The sequence below is a fragment of the Fulmarus glacialis genome, unplaced genomic scaffold (assembly GCF_000690835.1).
Source record: "Fulmarus glacialis isolate BGI_N327 unplaced genomic scaffold, ASM69083v1 scaffold18809, whole genome shotgun sequence".
NCBI classification, from domain to species: domain Eukaryota; kingdom Metazoa; phylum Chordata; class Aves; order Procellariiformes; family Procellariidae; genus Fulmarus; species Fulmarus glacialis.
The window spans coordinates 1-27,178 of record NW_009232836.1 but is presented as its reverse complement, the minus strand read 5'-3'; the positions used below and the strand labels follow the sequence as shown (position 1 = coordinate 27,178).

At 40.0% G+C, this 27,178-nt stretch overlaps 1 protein-coding gene across 14 annotated transcripts in view; it reads left to right on the top strand.

Annotated features, from left to right (window-relative positions):
- IKZF1 (IKAROS family zinc finger 1 (Ikaros)) overlaps positions 1–15,059 on the top strand; it is a 55,065-nt gene extending 40,006 nt beyond the window's left edge. For 2 of the 14 annotated variants that reach the window (XM_009585096.1, XM_009585094.1), the window contains 4 exons: positions 2,463–2,630; positions 4,621–4,746; positions 9,495–9,629; positions 13,861–15,059. In XM_009585096.1, coding sequence (XP_009583391.1) covers positions 2,463–2,630; positions 4,621–4,746; positions 9,495–9,629; positions 13,861–14,567 — 1,136 coding nt within the window. In that variant the 3' untranslated portion in view covers positions 14,568–15,059. Of the gene's footprint in view, positions 1–2,462; positions 2,631–2,891; positions 2,893–4,620; positions 4,747–9,494; positions 9,630–13,860 lie in introns of all 14 variants that reach the window. The other 12 variants (XM_009585100.1, XM_009585095.1, XM_009585107.1 and 9 more) reach the window with 10 other exon arrangements.
- The last annotated feature ends 12,119 nt before the right edge of the window (positions 15,060–27,178 follow it).

Below are 27,178 nucleotides of genomic sequence, written 5' to 3'. Positions count from 1 at the left end.
ATGTGCTGTTCAGAACTGATGAGAAAATAACACACAAAGCTAACTGTTCAAACAAAAGATGCATTATGTATTTTTTCCTTCCGTCCTGTCCCTTCCCCATTTTTGGGGGGATAGCGCCACACCCAGTAATCTTCCATCAGCGACCGTCTCCATCCTAGAAGGGCTGGGAGCTTCGCTGGGCTCACAAGGCAGGCGTTCCCCACCCCAGTAGTTGCAGCATGGACGACCAAGGGCCGGCCAAGCTACACGTAGTTATAGGGTCTTTTGGTGGTGGTGTCTTTTCCCTTATGCTGCAACGTAGTGCAGGTTCCCTTACATTTGATCCCACTGTAAGTTCTGTAGAAATATTTGGTATGCAGCAGTCTCATTTGAAATGCTCCCTCGGCCTGTCTTCTTCAGCCAGTGCAAGATTTCACCCTGTAATTGCAAGAGCTGTAGGCTGGAGATACATTTCATTCTTACATTGCTTTACATTTCATTCCTGGAGTACTTTTACAATCCTCGTTTTCTCCTCTTACACTCCTCTGAGTAAAAATAACAGAAATGAATGCTAGAAAAGCTGTTTAGTAAGAATTAACCATTTCTTCTGAATGTGTGTCCCCCATGACAAACTGACTTCTTCATTACTGTTTCAGTCCATTTCTGAAAAATACCTTCCACGCTGAGTAACTGCCCCAAAGATTAAGAGGTAAAGCAGACAGACTCTTACCCGTTTTCTTTTTTCCCCTAACAACTACTGTACATGGCTTATGAAGTACATTGCAAAATCTTGTAAGGCTAATGCTGGCATTTTTGTGGGCCAGTTGAAGCAGTTGTGGATATAGTTTAGATGAATACAGTTACTTGATGGACAAAGAAAGTGAGCTCCTTTGGCTCGACAGGGACTATGCTGACCTGCTTGAAGCTGTTTGACCAATGGAAAGATCTTGCCACAAAGTAGATTCATTTTACTGTTTGCTGAATGCTAAAGCTGCCAGCCCTGACGGTAGATTTTGCAGATTTTTGGGTTGGGACGGTGCTGCTGTCTAATTGATTTTCAGCTGTTCTGTTGCATTACCCAAAAGTCAAAAATGATCATGCTTCACATATATGCGCACATATGGACATACAAGCTGGTCCTAGATGTGCAAAATAATATGTCGTAGTTAAGTAGGAGAAAAGAAAGAAATTTTAAAATTTGTATTTCTTTTTTTTATATTTTAACTTCAGTACTGAAATTTTAAATTCAATATTATTGTTATATAAAGAAAATAAAAACTAAGAACAGGTCATCTCTGGGCTGTTTCTAATATTGTCGATGCATTATAATTACTATAGCAGATTACATTTATACCTAAGAGAAAGAGAATTCAGCAAATGAGTGTCAAAGGCTGGTTTGACTTAGTCGACGGCTACGGAGAAACGGCATGCAGGAGTGGTTCCTGTTGATGGAGTGCTTTCATGTATAAATTTTCCTTTACTCCTATCTGGTACAACTGGAAACACATTTTATTTCCCACTGACTTAAAAAAAAGCCTCATCTATCTTAAATTTTTAAAAAATAGCTAAGTGAATAAATGAGCACATTGATTTTAAACAGCACTGAAAAGCAAACAACAGCCATGTTAATTTTTGCAAAGGCTAGTTGATTCGCTTCCTTGATAACAGGCACCAGTTTAGACAAATCAACTCTGTGTCTCTTCAAGTTTTATCCTGTGTCCATCCAAAGTATAGACCAGCAGAGCCCATTTGTGCAGCTCCTCTGTTCATCCTTACCTAGAGAAGGGTTGGGACTTTGGCATGGAAGTACAGGGCTTCCTTTGCGCTGTCTTAACTTATGTGATTTTAGTCTCTCTCTTTCTCTCTCTTTCTCTGTCTCTTTCCTGATTTGGCTGCTTAGGGACAGACAGGTAATGGAGAAGAAATTGAAAGGGAAAATACAGGGAAAATGTAAATGAAAAGAAGTTATTATAACTGTTATAATGAAGTGCCTTTCATTTAAATATAAGAATGTAACGCTGAAATGAACTTGTGATCCTGAAATGCATTTTTAATGAGTTTCCTTTTTATTTTGCTGCTTCAGTGGCATATTTTAAAGACCCTTTGAAAAAAGCCACATTAAAAACCCCACCAAATGCCACAACATGCAAAATTGGATATTGGTTTATTCCAAAACTGCTGATCAGGAAGAGTGGCTCTTCAACACAAAATGTTGCAGTCACTTTATTTAAATGAGTTTGAATTTGCATTGTGATGTGCCATTCTGATTTAGAAAAAAAAAATTAGATTTTCAGATCAAATTGACCCAGCCAGTGAAGCATTAAGAAACTGGCAGGTTTAGTCTGAAAGCCTCATGTTATATCAAACCTGCAGCCGGTGGAAGTCACAGAGCAGTAGTGAGAAAACAACTTTCTCACTGAAATCTTTCTCTTGTTACCACGTAAGATTTTTTGTTCTCACATATTTTCTCCTTCTCCCCGTAGGAGAACGCCCTTTCCAGTGCAATCAGTGCGGAGCCTCCTTTACACAGAAGGGCAACCTTCTGCGCCACATAAAGTTGCACTCGGGTGAAAAGCCCTTCAAGTGTCACCTGTGTAACTATGCCTGCCGTCGCAGGGATGCCCTCACGGGACACCTGAGGACTCACTCGGGTAAGTGAAGGTGCGGGACTGTCCCGGGCGCTCATCACTGCACCCGTTGAGGAGATGGGGGTGTTCGCGGCCACCAAGCCTAAGAGGTCTTCTCACCCTGGGGAGGCGAGCGGCCCCATGTTGGGGTTAACCAAGCTGTGAGCTGGCCACAGTGCTTTAGCAGCAAAGAAATGACTAAACTCATCTCACGCTCATGATCCTTCACCAGAAGAACTGGTTTTTTCCCCATACTTCTTGGCTGATTAAAAGTTTCTGTATTAGGGTTTCATCTTACAAGCCTCATGTGAGTAATCCATTTCATGGAACTGCGAACATGAATTAAAGCTGATGAATGTTTTAGGGTTTGGATGGCATTTATCCACACATAGAGATAATATAAGGTCTAAACACAGTAGGTTTTAAGTCACGAAGTCTCAAAAACCTCCAATCTGGTAGTCATTCTTGACCTAAGGAGTGAATATCACCTACAGCATTTAGTAGCAGTTTTTTGTTGCACCTTGTTATTACAAGTACTTTGAAAGAGAAAGGGTGGGAAAGAGGGAGAGTGTGGGAGAGAGAAGGATAACAATCTTCCAAAAAAGAGGACTCTGCTAGAGTTTTTCAGTGTTTTGTCTCAACAGTAATATGGAGACCTGAATAAATATTTTTGAATAGCTGTGCTTTGCCATTGCCATGAACGTCTCATTGTTTGACAGAAGCCATAGTTACGTACCTTCTGGGAAGCAAAACCAGTTTAGCACCTTTAAAGTGCCTTTAAAAGCAGAGTGTTGTCTCATCTAGTTTCCCAAGCTAAGCTGGAAATACAAATTGTTATTTGGATAGGAGACCTCCAAAACAAATTGCTGGAACTGACACTGGTGACTTTACTTGTGAAAGTTGGCTTTGGGACCAAGTTCTGGGTAGCAGAAGAGGAGCTCTCAAAGTGACATTTTTGTGTTGCACAAAACTAAGGAAATTCTTCTCTAGCACACACATTAATTAGTAAGATCCCTAGTGTTGGTCCCAGATGTCTAAAATAATTTCCACTTCTCGTGTTAGGTCCTGGCCTGATTCAGGAAAGCAGATCTTTAAAATGCTATTTTGCCTCCCCTCTCCCTTACTGTTACTGATTTTCATGGCTGCACAATTTTAAACATAATTTTTCTTATACACATGAAATTACACCTAGACACTTTTGGCAAACTCTGAGGGTTCCGTAGCTAAAGAGACAAGGCATAAACTGTAGATTTTTGTTAGTTCCTGCAATTGGCAAATTGACATCAATACATTATAAAACAAGTTGGATGTCTGAGTCTGATTTTCACCTGAGAATTTGTAAATAAAATTCAGCTGTGTAACCATCTAAAATTGTGAAATGACATATAAGGTGACAGACTTGTCATGCTAAGATGGAAAATTCAGGTCCAGAAGTCCATGAAACCATATCGTTACTGCAAAATGCCTGGAACTGCCTAAATCTGGATTGGTGTAATACAGAAAAAATTTTGTCATGCCATGTCTCTTGAATTTCCAGAAGCAGAGGACAAGAAAACATGTGAAATCTAACATTGTCCTAAAAGGGTTGAACTGGTTCTGGTTACGCCAGAACTGACATCCAGCTGTGGGCAGTGTCTCTACCTACACCACCAGTTCCCCTGTGGCAGTCTCTGTGGGAGCTAAGCACTAAAGCAACTATGCTCAGACCTTTGAAGGTGTTTCAGTTTCTCACTTGTGTAGATGCCGTTTTTGCAGATTTAATGTCGCAGTCCTTATCTGATGTGAATAATCTGAAATCAGCTTGCAGCACCCACAGAATTGGCCTGTTGATGTAAAGATATTCAACTAGTTTTCCATTAGGTTTTTTTTTTTTTTTTAATTGACAGAATCTTTCTTCACTTCACCACAGCATGGGTTTATTTTTGGGGTGGGCTTTTTTCCTGTTGTTCTTACCATTATTAATATGCTGTTGAATACCTCATTTGACTCTCTCAATTAATTGTGTTTTCTCCAGTTGGAAAACCCCATAAGTGTGGATACTGTGGTCGCAGCTATAAGCAGCGCAGCTCTTTGGAAGAACATAAAGAACGCTGTCATAACTACCTGCAAACCATGAATATCTCAAGCAGCCTTTATTCAGGTAACAAACATCTCTGTTTGGGGATTAACGCTGTCCTGTCATGTACACAGAAAAAGGAGTGCAAAAGGAACAGTAGTACCATTTGTGGCATCTTTTGCATTGGGAAGGCACACACAAACCCCATATGTATGATATTGCTTCTGGATTTATTCTATATTTGATAAATATTTGGCTGTTGTCTCCTTCTGTTTAGCTTAAGCAAAAAGCCAAAGTAAAACTCAGGCATGTAGCAAAACACTTGCAAGACCTGGAAAATTTCAGTTCACCATCTGAAGAAAGTATGACTACATCATCTCACCACCTTTCCCTTTTAATTGGAGTCCTATATCGCAGTACTCTTGTGCATGTATTTTTAATGAAGACTTAATCTCAGTGTTCTAGGTAGAGCTGCAGAATCTTCTGCATTGCACATCTGGCCTTCCCAGGCACAGCTTAAGGGGCTCACTTGACCACTGGGACCAACTCATCTAACAAGGATGAGCCATCTGTCTTTGATCTCACTCAAGCAAGAAAGCATGAAGCCAGAGGCATTTAATTTAGCCAGTTTGACTGAGAAGGTCCAGAAAGGCTAATAATTTGTTGACAGCCTTCTTCCCAACCTCCCCTTTAAAAGAAAACTGGGGGAAGGTGAGGAGCTGTTGTGCTTCTCTGAGACCAGTATTACGATGAAGGTAAAGTCCATTTCTTGGAGAATATCAAATCTAAAGCTATGCCCAGAAACAGAGCAAGCAGATATTGGGGTTTGGATTTTTTTTAAACAAAGATCCTAAAGATCTATATGGGATTGATCACAGTAAATAGCCATACAAAATCCCCTTGCATGTGCAGTTTTAGGTGGAGAATATAAGATCCAGCTTCTGTGGTGGAGTTTAAGCCCATACAGTAAGTTACATTTCTTGCATACCTTTTTGATCCTGTCAGTGTATGTTATTTGGTTTGTCAAATGACAAAAATGGAAGGTTCTCTCTGACCTATTTGCAATGATGCCTCATCTAGTATTTTATATCTGGACAGAACCTGAATATGTTTCTACATGCTATCAAATAATGTAAAGTATATGCACATAATGATAGCAGCGAATACAGCTGAGATGCTTCTGGCAGACAGCATGTTAGAGCAGCGCCCCTTCTAATTTTATTGAGGGGCTGGAGAATGTATAAATAGAAAAGCTCAATGTAACATACAGTAGGCAGCAACACTTATTGCTCAAAGAGGTGATAGGATTTAGAAGCAAATATTCTGTCTTGGGATTTGAATTTTCAGTGTCTGGCACATGGATTTGAATGCCTGCATGCAGAACATGAAAATCTGCGTGAATGAGTAGCTGAACTACTACTAAAGTCTTAGTAAGCAAAAATGTCCAGATGAAACTGGTATAAGGAATCATAAACTTTAATGAGAAATAATAGGATTTTAGAGATGGACCTTTGTTTATAGCAAATGACAGGAGAGTCATATCTAATACCTCAGTGGGATGAAAACTCAGGGAATTCATGAATGCTTGTGTTCTGGTTTTGAGTGGGATAGAGTTAATTTTCTTCACAGTAGCTAGTATGGGGCTATGTTTTGGATTTGTGCTTGAAACAGTGTTGGTAACACAGGGATGTTTTCATTACTGCTGAGCAGTGCTTCCACAAAGTCAAGGCCTTTTCTGCTTCTCCCCCACCCCACCAGCGAGTAGTGCTGGGGGTGCACAAGAAGTTGGGAGGGACAGCTGACCCCAACTGACCAAAGAGATGCTGGCTGGGGTTAAACCACAACAGCTTGGAAGAATTACTTCTTCCTTGCATATACTGAAAGCATCATATAAATCTGTATTTGATATAATAGGCGTGCTTTTGCAAATTAAAAAAAAAAAAAAAAAGGAATAACTTCTGGGTGTAGACCTTGTACCTTGCCAAAAAATTCACTCTTAAAATAAAAAATTTTAGTACTCAGTTAATAAATCAATTCCTTACGTTTCTAAAAATAAAACTTTTCTGCATTTTTCCTAGTATTTTGCATTCTAAAGAATCTATTCTACTTCACTGCAAACATACCATTTTGCCATGTTTACATTATTTATTTCCCTTATAAACTCAAAGATGAAAACATACAATGAAACAGTTGAGAATGAGTGAGTCTCCTTCTCAGATTTTTAGTGCATTCTACAGTATATCTAGAAAACTGAGCAGTTATACTACCACTGTTCTTATAATATTTCATGGTGTGATATGGAGCTATTAGAGTCATAATTCAGGCCCTTTTTTTTTTTTCCCAGACTCAAAAAAGTTGGTACAAAAATCTGCTAGGGCATCTAATTTGACATTCTGCTACAGTGGAATTGTTTTTTACAGCATTTTAAAAATACTTTGTGCTGTATACATAGAAGAAATGTCAGCTGAAAGGACCTAAACTGGTAAAAGCTTTCCATCAGCTTGTAAATCTAACAAATATAATTCAAAAAGTACTTAAATAAGGGAAAGATCCAGTAAAGAGGACTAAGGAAGTGAACAAGAGATTGTATTTCTATTTTAACTTTTGTTTGCTTTCTTTAAGGGAAGGAGATTCAGCATGAAATTAGGAACCTGATGAATGAAATGGCAAAACTCTTATTTTAGAGGACTACAATCTCACTGTCCATATGAAGTTATTCTCTTAGAGATATTAACTGGAGTTTTGCATTTGAGTTGAGTGGAAGTGTGCTGAAGTCTTACCAGGCCTATATAAAATAACAACAGAAATAGTTTATGAAGTTTAAAAAGGGTCAATTACAATTTCTTCCGTCACTTTGGATTTTCATTTGGAAAGAGAATTTTTTTTTTTTCAGTTCACAGACACCAAATTACAGAAAAATAGTTATCAGGTTGGTGGCAAATTTCAGGGGGTGTTAGTTGCAAAGCCTGGGAATTAGTATGTAATTCAGTTAGTAAGTAACCCAGTTTGGGGTTTTTTTTTATAGTGGTTTTAAAAGTTGCAATATTAAAAGTTTGAAAGTTGAATACATAACTTACCCTCTCTTGAATTGATTAGAAATGGAATGTTGTTATATACTAAACAGATATTTCTTGATCATTTCAACTTTTAATTAAAAATTCAATCTTTTGTTTCCCTGTCGAATGGGCTGCTTTAAAAAATTCTGTGTAAGTCTCTTCCTAAAGTGGTATCTAGAAGCCTTAGCTTGCACAAGATGCTTGCTAGTGTGTGCTTGTTCGATGATGACTAGATACCATCAGTGCCCTTTACTGTCCTGCATCTTCATGACAAAATTCTGCTCATGTCTTGTGTTGTCCACAACCTTTAGCGTCTTATGGGACTGGGGCATAACTCCATGAGACTCCCTGTCACTGTCACGGTCACCATCACACTGTCAGCACGGTGCAGTATGTGCTGCTGCAGCAGGGACTCAAGAACCAGTTGCGTACTATTCTGCTTGGTATTGCGGGTTGTTGCTGTCTAGGACACTTCACCTGCTCTTTCCAGTTGTTCACCAGACCCTGGTTTCGCATCTTTCAGGAACAATGAAACTTTCACAATCATCTTTTATAGCAGTGGTATATTGCCAAAATAACATTGCATAGGAACGGCGTGTTCTCAACTATTGAGAAACACCCAGTTACCAGAGTAATGGGTTCTGTGAACCTGTCTCATAGCTAAAAGGAGTAAATCCAGTGATAAAACAAATTCTCAGCATGCACAGAAGGCAAAATGTAGTGGAGTGGTGCACCTAATTGAAATAGCTTGCAGAACCAAAGTCTAAAAAATAATCTTTTGCTTCTCCCTTTAATAGTAACTCACAAGTTCAGGAAAAATAACCATATCCTAGTAGCAGGTAAAAGTAAAACTAACCCCTTTCTCTCCTGTCTCTGACCCTGCTTGCGAAAAAAAAGAAAAAACAAAAACCAGTTGTGCTGTGATCTCACTGCATATCACCTTTCCTTTAGATGCTGGAAGCCAGAAATACCTTTCCATACATTTTTCATAGTCATTGTTTTGACAGTACATTTTCATACATCCCTTCTGTTTCTGCAGGACAGTACTGATGTGAAATGTAGTGAAAGTGAAATAATCTCCCTTTCCTAGAGCCTCACAACCAAGCTCCTTTCTAATCCTCCAGTGTCTCAGCAGCATCAGGAAGTTGGGAAACACGTTTGAGTGTTGGAAATCAGTGCACTATAAACGTGACTTTAGCAACTCAGGCTAAATTGCCATTTAAAGTCTAAAATTGCATCAAGGAATTATAGCAATATTTACTAGGGGAAAAGGAGAGAAGGATTGGTGTAGCTTGCAAATACATCTTCCACTGCTGGAGTTGAGAAGTTTGTCCATTGTTCCTGCTAAAGAAGCAATGATCATACAGGCGGTTCCACTGGGAGAGTTGCATAGGGACGGGTGGGGGTGACAGCAGGACGGTGAAAAGATGAACTGCTTCGTGTCCAGTATAATGTTAGGATGTAATTTATTCATGGAAATGCAGAGTGGCTGCAGAACAAGGGTGGAGTGATTACGTTACACACAGGCAGATGCCTTGCAGTTGCAATCTCATTTTTGTATCCTAAACGAGGGAAACATGAACATGTACATAGATTAATCAGCGTGAGGGACTTTGTTACCAGGAGTCAGAATCGTCCTGTGTGTGCAGTGGTGAGCTCCTCCTTCCAGCTGGTTGGGAGCTAAAAGACATTAGCTGAGAAACAATAACCTGAAGACAACAGTTCCATTAAAATGGAACAAGCATGCCTAACCCTTCTGATGTCATTTGATTTCAGTCATAAAAGACGAAACTAACCAGAGTGAAATGGCTGAAGACCTGTGCAAGATAGGGTCAGAAAGATCCCTCGTGCTGGATAGACTAGCAAGTAACGTCGCCAAACGTAAGAGCTCTATGCCTCAGAAATTTGTTGGTAAGAGTTAAACGTTTGCTGTCTCCTAAAAAATAAAACAAAACAAAACCCAAAAAACATCTCACAGGATTTTTACTTTTGCTTTATGATTTTACTTGTTTTACTAAATTAGCAATATCTATCTCTATAGAAGCAGATACAGCAATGTGTTGGGGAAAAAAAAAAAACAACCAAACTTCTCCAGCATACATTTCTGCGTGTTTAATTTTCCACATCTGGAGATTGATTTTAAGTTTTCCTGTCTTTTTCTAATGAAAAGGTTTCTTATGAACCAGATCATTATAAGATCTGGACAGGCTTTTGAAGTTGCCTTAAGAACCTAAAGATAGGAATAGAAGTTTCATATTGGAAAAGCACTTGACCCCACTTTCAGGGTTATTTTATTAATTTCTTGGATGACATCCAGATCTGGGCATATTGGTGTTTGTGAAAGCATTTGTGAATGGTTGAGCATAGGCTAGACAATATTCTTCACCCCTTCATAAAGTCTGTATGCTTTTACAGCCCAAAATGATCATGGAAATAAATATTCATAGGTCTGAGAATAACACCTAAATTAAAAGATCTTTGGGTACATTCTATAAATGATGCAAAAACTTCATGCCCATTTGCACGTTTTTGTCTTAACAATGAAAAAATGGAGGCTACACCTATATTGTTCTGTTTGGTAAGCCTGTACCAAGTAGTGGTTAGGTCAGTTCTGTAATAGTGAGACCCACAGACAATATTTTGTCAGCTATATAGAGTTAGTCTTAAATGAATAAAACCATGGGAGATCAGAGGACAGCGTATACTCATATCTAGTTAGATTCTTTTATAATACTCTGCACATTCATTTATACTAGTCTGTAGGAGACAATCAGAGAAAACTGAAGTCTTTGAAAAAAACCACACATTAAGAAGGTCTTCAGTCAAAAGTCAAGGCAAAAAAAGACCAGTTTATGGGAGAGAATTTCCAAATATACCTTCTTCAATGAGGGCACAAGGGTGAAAGGAAAGTTAGTATTTCTGAGACAAGGAAAGGGGAATCTAAGCTATGCCAAGAGGTGCAACAAAATGTTTGAAATGAAAGTCCAAGATTGTCTTCAAGTCCAAAGGCAACAATTCCAGGAGGCAGTCAAGAATAAGAAATGCTTATGCTTATAAAAGGACAAAAATTGTAGTAGAGGTAGTTACCAAAAATATATCAACTATGTGAGGCAAACCTGATTCGTTTAGACACTCTAGTAACTGATTGCATTAGGCAAAATTATAATTCTATGAAAGCTTCAGGAAGACCAGAAGTGTTAAAATTTAAAAGGTACTAGCAAGTATCCTATATGCGATGCATCCATAGGTGTGGACTAGTTTTTCATTCTCCTTTTCTCTCTTCACCCTGAGAAACAGTAAAGTGAGCCGCTTTAACTATGAGTTTTAGAAGGGCAGAGTTTCCTGTCAGTTAGTTATTCAGGGTGCGGTGTAGGAAGACAACCTACTGACAGCAGATATTTATGGAAATTTGCTAACCTTCAAAAGGATGAATTTTTCTGACAAGAGAATGCCCCCAAATCCTTTCCTTTCCAATCCTCACCTGCTGCTTCATGTAATAGGTAAATTCCTGATTAACACAAGGTTGGGCCAGCTGGTCAGGAGAGCTTTTGGGTAATAAAACATGTTTATTGCTCCTGTAGATTACCGTGTCATCCCAATCTCCGTGCTGAATTCCAGGGAGAAGGAGCAAATGGCATCCTTCGCATGAGAGAGACTGCCTGCTGCTTCGCTCGTTGTTCTCAAGGCTAAATTCATTACCTTTCAAAAGTGAGATTGTTCACCAAATTAAGCCAGTTATCTGTAAAATTCTCTATCTATTCCAAACTGGAATAGCTCCTAAACAAAAGAGCAGAACTGGGCCATCCAAACTAGAGAGTGAGAACTGCAGGCGAAGCTGACACACGTTTATCATGTTAAAACAATAGGCAGTAAAGAAAAGAGAGGGGGTAAAAACAAACCAAAAAACAAAAAAAAAAAAGAAAAGAAAAAAGTGCCCACATGCACTGAGTGCGTTTTTACTATTTAGGTATCTGCTGCAGAACCGTGAGCAGTGCAAACCATTAGCAGTTTAATTTACTTATGCTCTAATAACCACAGAAATGAGCTATTATTTTTAATGAGTCCAAGTATTATCTGCATTGCCCAGATCTAGAAATGATACCTGCCTACCTCAAGTTTGTGTCTGTTTCAGACAGTTCTGCTTGGAAACAAATTCTTCTTATGAGCCCTTGATCCTTTCAGTCCACCTACCAACTAGTTATGCTACATAAAGCAAATACTACCCAAGAAACAGCTACTAAAATCATGCCTTCTGCATGCCCAAAATTTTGTGTATAATGAAGACCAGTCCAACTTTTCAGTGATATACAGTGCATATGGAATACAAACTATTTCGACCTCATTTTTTCCTCCTTAAGGGTATACATTCATATTAGGACAGTTTTTCTATATATCATTCAAGAGTCTTTCACAACGCCTATTTGGAATCTTAAGCCTCAAACTCTGCCTGAAAACTATAGCATTAGAATGGGTAAATATGAGAGAAAAAAAAAATGCACCCCTGTAGAAGGGAGCTGAAATTGTCAGAATAATAGGGAAAGGAAACAAAAGGAAGTAGAAGCTTGTGCAGCACAGCTAGAAGGTGTCTGTACCCTACATCCCTTATAGGAACTTACGCAATGCTCAGAGTATTTCTTTCTCTGCTTGCAGAGCATGGACAAACTAGTGTGAAACCATATGTTGTGGGAAATGTAGACAGCAGGACTTTCTACACTTTAGCCCCATCATTGCAATAGTGTCATGTGAGAAATTTTCTGGGCTCTTCTCTGACTTTGAATAGTCAATTTGAGTAGAAACTGGGTGGGAAATTGTTGATAAATTAATTTGCAGATCTTCTGGTAAATTTTCCATGCTCCTATTAGCACTTCTTTCAGACAAATTAGGACTTCCCAAAGCCTACCAGCAAAAGTAATGTTGATTAGGAAATGGTGACAGCACCTCATAGAGATGTTTGTGGCTTTCAATGACTTTCCCAAGATCTGCAGAGCTAGAAAATCCATCCAGACTGTTATTGGTAGTCCCTAGGAATCTGTGGGAATTTTTTACTCCTTTGCATTTGCACAAATCTGTTAGGAGCCTGATAATAACGTTGATGGTTTACACTGTTTGAGCATCTGTAAAATCAGCATCTGTAAAATCAGCATCTGTGCATTTAAGTAGTTTCTCTCACTCCTAACTTTTACCTTCTATGTTTTGCTTAGTCCTATCTATCCAGGAATCTTGAGAAATTGTAGTGAAACTCAGCGTTCAGTACCAGGGTATCCAGCTAGAGATACATTAGTGCAGTCGGATTTAAAAAAAAATTAGAGTTCCCCCTTACATTTGGCATCCTAAGTCAGAGTCGAAGTTACAAGTAACAAGTAATCTTGCTCTATATAGGGCTTTTTACCTCATGGGAAAAATACATGCCAAATATAAATGCACTTAAATTTTTTCCATGGTTCTTGGCTGCTCCTGTAGATGATAACTTTTTGACACAAAATTTCTAGGAACATGAGTAGCTTCTGGTAATGTGTCTAACATGGCTTATTTAAAAAACAAAGTGTGGGGGGAAGGTGGCAATATGAAAAGCTAAGTTTTTGTGATTTTTCTCCGAAATGACATGTGACCGCATTGCCGATGTGGGTTATTTGTAAGAAACTGAAGGTCTAAAACTAAAACATACAATTTCCAGTCTAAAATTGTAATATTTTAGGGAAAAATATTGATAATGTGCTTCATGCTTTGAAGCGTGAAGGCTAGGCTCACTGTAACTGTGCTGGTACTCTGTCTTCACTAACCACAAGGGCATGCCTCAGCTCACTGTAGGAGGCAGATGAGGGAGTCCAGTTAGAAAGGAGAAAGAGAGGATGAAGCACTTGATCTCTAGCTCCCACGAGTCCCCATATAATTATTTCCAGAATCTGTTTTCATCCACTTGCTTTTCCAAAGACCTCAAATTATTTTGCAGGTTAAAAAATCAACACCAACCAACCATTCTTCCGACCAGCTATGTTAGAGAACTATGAATAACTCAGGTGAATTTCAGAGGTGGATTTGATCAACCCTTTTCTTCCATGTTGCTGTTTTATTAATCCATGATATTCAGTTCCTTAATTATGTAGAAATCAACCCTCTAACTCCTGACTGTTTTTCACTGCAGGTGAGAAATGTCTGCCCGATCTTCCATACGATGCCACCACCAACTATGAGAAGGAGAATGAGATAATGCAGACACATGTTATAGACCAGGCCATTAATAACGCCATCAGTTACCTGGGGGCAGAGTCCTTGCGTCCCCTTGTCCAGACACCACCAGGTGGTTCTGAGGTGGTGCCCGTCATCAGCCCCATGTATCAGCTCCACAAACCTCTTGGGGACAATCAGGCTCGCTCCAACCATACAGCTCAGGACAGCGCAGTGGAAAACTTGTTGCTGCTTTCCAAAGCGAAATCTGTCTCCTCCGAACGAGATGCCTCTCCCAGCAACAGCTGCCAAGACTCAACAGATACAGAGAGCAATAACGAGGAACGCAGTGGTTTAATTTACCTGACAAACCACATAGGTCCCCATGCAAGAAATGGCATCTCTATAAAAGAAGAAAACAGGCAATATGATGTCTTGAGGGCAGGTACTGACAATTCCCAGGATGCTTTCAAAGTGATTAGCAGCAATGGGGAGCAAGTGAAAGTTTACAAGTGCGAACACTGTCGAGTCCTTTTCTTGGATCACGTGATGTATACGATCCATATGGGCTGCCACGGGTTCCGCGATCCTTTTGAATGCAACATGTGTGGCTACCATAGCCAGGACAGGTACGAATTCTCTTCCCACATAACTCGAGGGGAGCACCGTTTCCACATGAGTTAAAACTCCTCCGGCACAGATCTAGCCTCAACAGCTGTGTTACTGGAGCTGCACGAGCCACCACAGCCACAAAGCACAAGTCAGCTGGACAGTAAAAGTAACAAGAGAATCAAAAGTTCAGCTATCTTCTCCCACAAGACAAGATTTTTCCTCTTGGTAGCATGCATTGCAACTCAGTTTTCTAAAATGAGTACTAAAGTTTTTACTGAAAATCACCAAAAACCTTTAGTAATGTAAGTAGGAGCTTTTGTAATCACATAGCTGAAAGCCCTTCCCTTTACTGATGCTTCTTGCAAACCTCCCTTGCCAAAATTCTTAACCATGCACAGGACACACCACACAGACGAGGACGCAACAGGCAGGAGTGGCCAAGCTTTCTCTCTTAACACCCTGAGCATAGGGCTCCTACACCAGATGTATGGTTTTTTACTTCCTGGTATTATTTGACTCTTTGGGAAGATTAAACTCAACTAAAGATGGAGGGGCCCATCTCAGATGACTTCTGAGGGTTCTGAGTTGCTTTGGCGGTAAAAAGTAGAACGTCTCCACCTGCAAGGGTGCTGCTGGTATTGACATCATGGCATGCCTTGTTCGTGTCACTAGGCAGGCGAGCAGATATGTGAAAGATAGAAGAAACACCCTTGTAATATACTCTGTGAGGTATGAATTGCATTTAATGTATAGAAAAAGGGTATTGTTGGCTCTTCTTTGAATAAATGTTTTCCCTCCCTATCCAATAAAACCCCACTTTCCGTTAAGCAACCCCTCTCTCTGCATAAACAAGTTACAGTGTATTTCATTTTTCTTTCTTTCTTTTTTAAGTTTTAGTTACTTAGAAAAATATGATGTACAGTTGAGAAAAGCACTAGCTAGAAATACATGTGGGGAAAGTTTCCTTATGCACATTTTTCATCTTTTTAAACTGCCTGGAAAATATCCACATGTCCCTCTCTTACATATGAAAAAAAATCCCATTTTGCTTGCATGGAAGATGTCCTCTTGTAGATTTTGTACTCGTAAGTGTTGCACTTAATTATTTTTAAAGCGCTGAGCTGAATTAAAACAGACAGTCGAAATTTGTAGCCTTCTCCTTTTTATCTGGCACTTGCTGTTTAATGAGGGACCAAGCCCCTCAAAGGTGCTGAGAACCCTGGTCTTCTATTCAACAAATCATTTCACCATGTGCTTTAAGTTGCTTTTACTTCAGTGGAACTAATCTTAAGGTTAAAAAAAAGGTGGTTTGCTGAATGGAGACCAGAGACTGCAGCACTTTGCAGAGTGCAGTAAAGTCCACCAAGAGCTTTCTCCATGGTGGGTTCTGCTGCAGATACCATAACTTCAGTTAGAATAAAAACTTCTATGATGAATAGATTTTAACCCCAAACACAGCTGATATAAAAAATTACTTTTTTTAAAGCGTCTACTTAACTTCCTCTTCCAAATAGTTCATTCCTTTCCCTAAACACCCTCGTACTTTAAGATTGGGCAAAAAAGAAATTTTTGCAGCTGCATAAAAATCTGTTATCGGTGCTGCAATACTTCCTGGGTAACATTCATAAAAATAACCCATCTTATTAACTTAATGTATAAATACTTCCACTCTGCATAATAAATGGATATTCTGCAATAAACACAGTCATATAACGAACAGGACTAGCAGTCTTGTCATACAGTTACACATTCTCCATTCACAAGTGCATGCAAGCACATATATTTATTATAAAAGAGATTCGATGGAACTGTGAACGCTTATACCTAGGCCAATTTGGCCTGATATGTGTAGCTATATTTGATATACATTTCCTATATATACATGCTATTACAGGCACGCAGAGTTCCTTCTTCTGCTTTCACTTTTGCAGGTGTAAGTCAGGAGCAACAACACTGAAGTTAGAGGAAAAGATACTGATGAAATAATGAATTACAAATATATGTTTTTACAATCTCATGTCTTAGCTTTTCACGCCAACTATAAGACACTTACTTCATATGACACGTGGGCACAGAGGTGTTTTTACATTGACAGTGCGTGCGTGCATGCCTATTTCGTAGCTTTGTCACCAGATGTGAATGCTGTGTATGAATGTCCGTAGACTGATGCCTATACCCACAACAGTGAAAACAAATTCAAGTACATGTAAGATAGGCTAGCACATACAGGATGGCCAATGACCCCCCCAAAAAATGGGTACTGTAAACTACAGGCCCAAAGGTGATCCCCTCCACTCCTGCATTGTAACTCGGTTGCCTTAAGAGACGTTATTGCTTGTTACCTTCCAGCCCAAGATACTGTGCAGGGGGTGGGCACAAGGAATCGTCGGCCACTTTCATGCCCCAACTATGGTTTTGTCATCAATGCCTGCTAGATACTCAGCTTCAGGACAGACTGTGCCGGGCAACGAGGTATTACCAAATATTTTGTATAGGAATGACCTGAAGAGGACCTTCAAGGGGGGAGCTTACGGTGATGAGTTTCCTTTTTTTTTTTTTAAATAAAGTTGAAATGGGTTCATTTTTTCATAGCTGGTAGGGATACATTCAGCTATAATTTCCCAGCCTTGTTGCAATGTCCTGTGTGAAGTCAGATGTCGGCTGTACAGAAACATTCTGCTTTTATTGCTCTTACACCTCTTTCCTACTGTTCTTAGATTTAGGCCACGATACACTCCATGCCATAATTTTTTTTAAGCCTTCATTTTAAGACACCCCAAGCTATAAAGGGGAGGGGTACAGAAGCTCACTCAGGTGATTTTGTTTCTTTGCTTTTACTAAAATCCAACACAAATAAAGCCACGTTCATTAACCGTGTAAACAAGCATAGCTCCAGTGGAGTTTAAGACTGCCTTGAACTTACCATTTAAACATGATTTCTGATTGCTGGGTAGGTTCACTGCCTTTGCAACATCTCTGTGCACACACGCACGTGTATGAGCTTCTGTGTCGCTTTTCTTGTTGATATGCACATGCCCTATCTGCGGTTTTGTGTATCATTAATATTTTACATACATATGTACGTGTATATATATCTAAAATGGTTCATATGATATGATGATGCACTGTCAATCACAGTGGGTTTGTTTCCTGGGTCTGGAGTTTTCTTATTTATACTATAACAGAATATGTTGATGTTGTATATTAAACCGTACAGTAGTATAAGTAAGTATATTAAGACACAGTGTATCAGAGAGCATAGTCTAAAGGCAGGAGCAAACAGCATTCCCTGTTCATGAAGGGGCTTTTTTCGGTGTTTTTTTCTTTTTTGCACAAAATCATCTTCAATTTGTTTGGAAACAAGTGTTTCAATAATTTTATTTATGAACATATGCAAGGATGGCATGAAAATAGGATGTTGTGTGTATGTACATTGAAACAAACTGTGCCCTCAGAAAACTAGTGTAATCTCCCTTTTTCTCTTTTTTTGCTATGGTGCAATACCCTGATATGGTTTAGCTGAACCCTAAAATGAGTAAATATGGTGAATGGCTTTAAGTTCATATCTGTTTTAAAAAAGTAAAAAATAACTGCTTCCCAGCCCTTCCCTAGACACTGCCTTTTCTAATAGAAAAGTTGTATTTACACACTTTTTTTTGCTGTGATTTTATATTGTAACTTCATTTTTCTTTGAGAACATTGTATTTAAAAAAAACAAGCAAATTTCATTAAAATTGAAAATGTTATTAAATTATGTCTGTAAAGTGAGATGTATCTTCTAAGACAAGAGAACATGGTAAAAAAACCAAACCCAAACCCCAGAACGTTTCCGTCACTCTCCTAGTGAGTGAGGAAGTCGTTCGGTACAGCTGGAGGCCCTGTGTGTGCGGGGTGGTGACTGTGTGTGCGTGTGGGCAAGGTATGGTGAGATCAGCTCCGTCGGCAGCAAGGGAGAGCTGAGCATCGTGCGTGGCCTCAGCCTCTGCCGCCACACCTATAGCCCGCATCATGGTGAGTTCGTCCTTGCTGTCCTCGCAACCCATCTTCTGTGGCCAAAAAAGGTCACGGTGTGTCAGTCACCCTGCACTCACCAGCTACGTGAAGCAGCCTTGCTAAGCCAGCTCCAGCTGAAGATCAAGTCCTAAATTGGCTACCTCCTACCCAGAATGTCCCTGGCCACAAAACTCACAGCTCCGGCGAGCAGCTGACTTTGAGAAGGTTGCTTCCTTTCCAGCCCTCTCCTCTTACCCTTCCCTCCTACTAGCCAGCCGAAGTCATTACAGAACACAATTACTTCTGCATGTAGAGTCATGGTAATTCAAAATAAAACACTGAGAAATTATTTCTACTATTTGCCATAACAAAGGTGATTTCTCTGCAGGTGTCCCCGTTTCCTTCAGATTCCAGCACAGTAAATTTCACATCACATATTTAATGCAAACAAGAATCACTGTTTTGCTTAGAAAAAGCACCATTTATAAAGTTTTAGAAATATTTCCATTTGTAAAACTGTATTATTATGAACAAAATGAGATTTAAAAAAAACCCAAACTCTAATGGTATTGCAATCAATTCTTTTACAGGTTCCCAAAATCTGTATTTTCCTTAAATTACTGTGATATGGTTTCATTATAAACTATGACTACTTTTCTATAAGAAGGAACCTTTTAATGTCCTAATTCTTTTGTTCACCATCATAGCTAGTTCTCAGTAAATTAAATGAACTACAAATTTCTGTTTCAGCAGGTGACTCTTCTGCAAAGTAAATATGATCTGTTAAATAATAATGATCACAAAAATAGACCAAATGTGATATTCTCAATCAATGTTATTAAATCCTTGAACTAAAGTAGAGACATCCACAGATTTAAATGCAAGTTTGTGTACCTAAAAATCTATTCTGGGTATCTATCTATTACGTTTCAAAGACTTTCTTAAAATCATCTTATTTATATTTTTACCTACTCCAACAGCTTGATTAAATTACATCAGAGACTGTTGTAGGTGCCAAGATATGAATTATTATACAGACACAAGCATATTACTACCAGGGGTGAGTATTTTCAGCCTCGAGCCCCCAAACAGGCTTCCCAATCTGTATATAATCATCTAAACACCAAAACAGTATTAAGATGTGCTCAGCAACCAACCTTTTCTAGTCAGTCTTTGAAATCAAGAAATACACTAAAACTCACAAGATTGTTTTAGTAGATATCAAAATGAGAACTCGGAGCCAGACCTGGTGCATGCAGATCTGACAATGTAACAATTTCCTATTTTTTACTGGGGGGGAAAGGGGTTAGAAATGTTCTTGACTTTGCCAATACACTGAGGGTATTACACTGCTTTTGTCAGCTTGTGAGATGGCCAAAAATAAAGGAGAAGCTTTCACTGAAAGCTTCAAGTTCCAGCAGCAGCAGTGACAATTTGAAAGCTAAAAATGTTGCAACGGGAAAACCAAAATGTTTGATTTCTGAAAAAAATGTTCCTGCCTGTCTTGGGGGTCAGAGCTCCAGGGCATCCTTCCCTGCTTTGTGTCCACCATCATGAAACACAGTCAACTTCTTTTCTGGAAGGAAAATGGTGCATGAGAACAAATTCTGGTCCGAATGCATCATGAAAGACAAAAATCCCTCACACCTGGCGTGTGGAAGGCAACAGAAGTCTTAATCCTAACAGGAGGCCCATTATCCCAGTTTCTCAGTTTTAATTCTTGATGCATCTTTTTTTTGGCTACACAGACTTCGAATTTTCAGGGCTGCTGAACATGCAGTTCTCATTAAAGCAGCTGCAGACATGCAGCATTTCTGAAATCCTGCCATAATTGCCAGAAGACGGGTATTCAGAAAACAGGAGGGCCAAAAATTTGTGGAGTTTCACCGAAAATAGGATAGACGGGAGTGAGAAATCCAAAGCCAGGCTTCAAATGGCAGGAGTTCATCACATTTAAACAAAGAAAAGGATGCAGCGAGCGTGGCTGAAACCCCACTCTTCCTAAATGAAGAGATCCCTGTTAAATGCAGCAAGACTTTTGCTGCATTTAGCATTACAACTTTTTTTTTTTTTTTTTTAATATATGAGGTAAGGTCTCACTGCTTTAAAGCCTGTCCCAGGACACGGAGCAATTCCCGGTTTTATCTGTCCCGACCACACATATGAAACATGTGAGTGATAGAGGGCAGCTGCTGCTGTTGCTGCCGCTGGTGGCGGCTGCAAATCACACAAACCAACGCCTTCCTGTCCCTTGGGAGAGAAGTGAAGGTTCTGGTTTATAAGCAGTTAGAGAAGAAAAAAAAAGAAAAAGAAAAAAAAGAATCTACACCTTGCAGCAGACAGTGAGCCTGGGGCTGGCGGGGTGAGGAAGTTAATCAGCACTGAGCAGGCTGTTCGGGATGAGGCCAAACAGATGGCTCGTCTCTGAAACGGCAAAACGGGAAGCAGATGTGGCCACCGCTTCTCCCATGCATAACTGGGAACCAGCCGGTTGGTGAGGAAATTTGCATAACAAGGATAATTTGGTATCAAAACTGTCCCTAGAAGTGATCTGAATGGATCTGGGCACAGTTGACAGTTTTCACTTCTTGTTTCCTACTCAATGTTCAACCAGATTAAATTTTAATTTTGAACCTACTGTTTGCCTGAGGTTGCTCTCAGCCATCTTCTAGGGAAACCTATGATGCAGGCAGGGAGGACTCGGTGGGTCTCTGCTGAAGCTTTTGGGGCCAAAACCCTGATCTCTGTTCTGTCAGTTAAAATTGTAGTGACTAATTTCAGTGGGCTCTGATTTTCAATTGAAAGTCCATAAACTTCACGTCATCCTATGAACAACCAGCAAAACCGAGCCTGAGCTAATATGCTCTATTCACATACACCAAAATTCATAGAGCCAGGATACGGGTACGCTACAAGCCTGGACTAACCCCCTTTCTAAGCTCCTTACTACAAGAGCAGAGCCAAGAGCCCCAGGCGAGCCCAGCATCTCTCCCCACTGCCCCGGGAGAGTGGGGTGGAGGGGCTCTGACTGCAAAGCCTCACCAGCCTGTCAGAGCCTTTGCACCTGCCAGCACTGCACAAAAAAACTTTACCAAAAAAGCTGGGAAAATAACATGAATATTGAGGAGGCAGTTTAACACGTAGGTATGATGTACTACAGGTAAAGGAGGGGTTTCTGTTTTTCTATTCCTCCCTATTTTGTTTCAAAGGACGTAGTAATGTCTATTTGACGACAGCTTTTACTTTATAGTGGTTTTGTTGCACTGACAAGGACTAAATATACTGCAGCCTTAATACATCATATAAATTCAAACAGAGATCCAAGGAGCTCTTAAGATTAAGGGAGGTTCAAATCTGGATTCAAACACTCCGGTTTTGTTTCACTGATAGTCGTAGTGTACAAAAAAGTATCTTTATCATCTTAGGGAGATTCCTGCGTGTAGCCATGGGAGAGAATATAGGCTCATTCTCCATTGTGTTGGAGAAAAAGAAGAGGGAGTAAACACTTGCTGAAAACATATATTTGTGGGCACTAACAGAAGCATTGTTATATGAATTTTACTTTTTTTTTTTAGCAAAGCACACATACGATTTACCTCCCCACCTCAGAAGTCCTACTCTGAAACATTCACGAACTATTTTTGCATTGCATCCAGTCACTTAGTTCTAGACTAATAATATATATAGTATTTTATTTGCATAGTCTAGCAAATGCACATGGGAAATGCACTTAACACACTTACACATGTATGTAGGGGGTTTTTTGGACTCATTAAATATTGGTACAAATCAGAATGATTACTTCTGCTTTGGAAACATCTGTCTCACTATCCCTTTGTAAATGTAAGCTGGCCGAGACACAAACCAGTTTTAAAGGTCTAACGCTGATATTATGATAGTACTTGACAGGAGAATTTCTACTGCAGTAACCAGAGTAAACCTGAATAAGTGAAAATAATCAAGCTGCTGAAGAAGACACAGCACTAACAGATCCTGCAGTTCATGCACGTACAGCATGCTGCTTCTCCCCAGGTCACAACTACATTGCATTTAACTGACCTTTAAACAAAGATTGGATCTGATCAGCAGAAAGAGTAGAAATACGCAAGAAGAAAAGCCAGAGTGGTTTTAGGAAGACAATGAAATGCATGTATTAAGAAGTCTAAAATTAAGCATTTTCAACAAAATTCCAAAGCCCGAACCAGGAGAAGGAGACTACAGGCATCTGCCTGAGTTTCATTAAATAGTTCTTGATAGCTGAATCATAATTTGGTCACTGAAGGTAGGGGCAAATGTACCAGAAGTGATAGGAAGACCAGAAGGGAAATGAAGGGTGGTAGAAGATTGGGTGGAAAAATTAACACATCGAGTTCAGCAGTGAAGAAATTACTCTCTACCGTAAGGGTTATTACCACAGAGTTAAGAAAAGCCAAAACCAGTGCATTTCAGAGAAAAAAAAATATCTACCATTCTTAATAGTTGCATACCTTTTATACTGTGGAAGTGTTGGCTTCTTCTCTTTATTATCCTTAAATCTAAAATAAATTTTTGAACGGAAAGTATCTTTTGTTTGGATTTTAGCAACTTCGCCCCCACCAAATCCAGACAGCCAATGCAGGTGTTCTTGCTATACATTCATACTTCCTTTTTTCTTCAATACCTGACAAAGCAGAGGATCACATAGTGTAAATCCTTTTTAACAATTCCTTTCATGTTGTCATTAATGTTAAAAAAAATTCTCTTTTCTTAATATCCCAGTCTCCAGAGACACACAGTTCTGGAGAATATCCATTTTTGTTTCAAATACAGGAGTCATGTTAGCTCTGTTGACGGGGGGGGGGGGTGAGGGGGGAGGAGGCATAAGATCACAATAACTGGAAATTACTCTGAACCAAAAAGGAATATTATTTCATCCTACTATCTTTAAATTTATTCTATAGTTTCCAAAATCCAAGATACAATTTCTGAAAACCTGGTAAACAGCAGCACTACTGTGAAACTATTAAACCCTTCCCTGAAAGGGAAATTGTAGCACAAAAAAAGCCTAAATTCCTTACGCAAGATCATGCATTGAGTTTTTGACAAAATCAGGATTGGTAGCCAGATCTTCTAAGATTTGCTTATTCTCCAGCTGCAGACTAGGCTTCCTCTTCAGGAATCCATTTCTGCAGACCCTTGCACTAACTCCTCAGAGCTGTAAAAAGGCCACAGGTCTAAGAATTCAGGCTTTAGTTTACATCAAAGTGTGCGTGTATCTGTACTATATGTGTATACATTAGATGTGTGTCTAATTCAAAATATTCAATAATTTATGTAGTTTTAACCATCAGTTGCCAGTTTTCCTTCCACTTCTTTGTTATTGAAAACATCTTATGTTACCTAAATTTACAGAATATTTTGACCGAACATATAAAGATAGACAATCCTTTCCATCATCAGTTGTTGCAGTTAGACAGCTTTTGCCTTGCAAATGTCTTTAAATGATGCCCAGATAAAAAGGAAAACAATATTGGGAGGGGCCCCTCTGATGTACAGTACTGCGGGTCCTCTCTCAGTTTTCCTATGGACACATAATGAGCTGCTCAAGTAACAGTTTTATGGTAACCAACTGATTTAATAAATTGGGATGCTTTTCTAAGCTGTAAAAACACAATGCAAAATGACTCTATTTACCCTCCCAACTATCTTAGGAAAAATTAAAAAAAATCCCATACAATACAAAAAAACAAAGGGCAATAGCCACGTGAAAATATTATGCTCCAAAGAAAAAGAAACCTATGATGGCTTTAGTTAGCAGGCTAATTTACAACAGAAAACAGAAGGCTCGCTGGAAACTTTGCACAAATACCAACGTGCAAAATAGAAACTTCAGATAAGCTGTGGAAAGAGGGTGGGATTTCCAGAAAATAGGGAAGGACTTGTTACACCCTCCTTGTCAAATTTTGCAGGATCACCACAGCTTCTCTGGAGAAACAGTATGTGCAGAGGAGGAAAGCCAAGAGCTTTCCTTTTGCTTCTGCTTCTCCTAAATAAACTGCTTGCCTAATTTCCTTTGCAATTAGAGAAATATTCAACTCAAAACCCCATCCTTTCCACATCTTACTGTGCTGGGTACTTTTGCTACCAAGCCTCTGGCCACTTCCATAATTTTATATTATGGGTATTCTAATTATATCAATACCTTACTTTTTCTCAAACCCTAGGTTGCACTGATACTAAGCAAGGTAAAGTTGCCGGGGCAGTGAGAAGAGGAGGATGGTGCCATTCGGCAGCTCTCAGCAGAGCCTCTCCAAAAGGCGTGCAGGGATGGAGAGCCAAATCCCTTCGCTGTTTCACGCCATGCCAACACGGCAAGTTACACAGCCCGTCTTTCTCGGTGTTTTCTGAGGTCATCCTTGGAGCTTTTTCTCCAGAAAAGCAGAAGAAATGCTTTGTCATAGGTAGGCTAGCATGGTCTTGCTTTCTAAGCTCTCCTGTCGCCACTGCCTCCTGACAAGATGTCAGTCAGAGCCCTTCCCCAGCGTTGGCACGTCCGGCATCTTCAGCCTGGGACGTGCCCTGCTGAAGCCCATCAGCTCCTGGAGTGTCCGAGCTGCAGCGAGGGCACAGGACTGTGCAGGAGGAAAGCAGACAGTGCCCCAGCCCTGGCCCTTAGCCCTCAGACAACCGCCTCAGGGGCATTCATCTGCCTCCCGTCTTAGCCCGGCACCTCGAGACACCCCATTTCCCCGCGAGGGATGTATGCAGCCCCACAGCACACCTTGGCAAGTTTGCTAGCATGTAGTTAGGAAGGAAATACCTAGAAGAAACAAACACACAGAGGTTTGGTGGCAGTGGAGAGGGGAAAGTAAATTTACACAACATAAAAAAAAATTACAAAAAAAGAATACGAAAAATAGTTTCTTCAGAAAATTGCACTTTGCTCATTCTTGGCTTCTTCAGACTAAGCCTGCCTCTGCATCAGGAAAACACTGGGAGGAATGAAGGCAGGTGTGAAAAACACTGGCTTTTGCAGTTAGCTTTCTAAAAAGTTTTATTGCAGTGATAAGGAAAAAAAAAAAAGGAAGAGTACAAATGCCATGTACAATCAGCATTCAAAAAGTGGGCCTGGAAACAGCTCCTGCAAAGATGCATATTTCAGAGAAGGAATTTACATTTTTTCTTAAGGTAGCCTCGTATTAGTTTCAATTTTAACTATGTATCAGGAAAAAAAAAAATAATAGGGATTTTGGATTGACTTACGAAAGTCTTGAAAAACTACATAACAAATTCCCAGACCCCACAGAGTCCCTTAGCCTGCTTTAGACACAAAAATTAAGTACAGGATCCAAGAGTGCACCTTCCTCCACTCAACAGGCAGGACAGCTATGTCACATGGCATCATCCCAGACGCCACAGGAGACTCCTCCAGCGGTCACCCCTGGCAAGATTGCAGCAGCAGCATGTTCAGACCCACAGGACAGAATAAGAGAGATGTTATCGCCATTCCCTCTCTCTTCCCTCAGACCATTGGTCTTTAAAGCAAATGTTCCCTTCAAAAAGGGAATTGCAGCGGCATAGGGCTTCCCCGCAACCATCCATGCCGCTGCTCTGTGCCGTCGCCTTCCCAGGGATTTGCCGAGCGGCGCTGCCATGTTGAAGACCGAATCTGCAGTCCAGTGATTTGTTGGTTCAACCAAAGGCATGGCTGAAACGAGCTGCCTGACTCAAAGAGCGTACGTACGTTTCCTGTTGTTGGCAGAAAGTGAGACTTTGCGCTGTTCCCCCTTGCTTCCTTCAAAAACAATGCCAGGAATTGATGTAAATTGCCTGCAAAGCGTCCGACCCACAAAGCAGGGAAGTGAGAAACTGTAGGACTCAGGAAGATAGAGCAATATTAGCCACCTATCTCTAAATAGGTATGGTTTTTTAATATACTTGATCAATGATCATGGATGGCATCAGCCATTTTCACTTGGAATGTGCTCAAAGGGCTGAAGTCTTCAGCAGCTCCGGAGAATTCTTTCTCCAGAGAAATCAGTCGAGTGGTTTCTTCAGTCACGAAAACTATCTACAATACTGACCACAGATGGGCATGCCTTACGCTGCCCAGACAATTCAGTCGAACGTTAGCAGAGGGATCACCCAGAAAGTTAACTAATCACCCAGCACCTAGGAGTTCTGTCTTCTGCGCCTTCTGTCAGGTGGGTCAGGAGAAGGTCCCTGCACCGCTGGGGTAAGAGTGGTGCCAGACGTTCGACCCTAGCACTAATGATTTTTACTTGCGAGGCAACACAAAGTGAGCAACAAATGCCATTCGCTATCAACCAAAGCTCAAGTGAATTGAGACTGTTGAGTTAATTGGACTCAGCTCCTGTTACCTACCTGTTCTGTATCTACATTTCAACACATTTTCAGGATCTTCAGCCTGGGAGACTGCTCATATCTGCACATTTACTCTGCTATTACAATTCTGAAGATCGAGGATCAGTTTCAATCCAAATTTTCACCTCTTTTCCCAACCGCAGTGTAGTATTACAGCCTGAGACACAAGGTAAAATTAATCTTTAAAAATCCTATCTTTGTTAAATAGGGAGTTCTAGAGACATCAGGCTGGTTTTCACAGCTCCCTCCAAAAAAACCTTCTTAAAAATCAAAGTCCACCCAACGAAACAGCAGTAGTCTTTAATAAAATGCCAGTAACAAGTCAT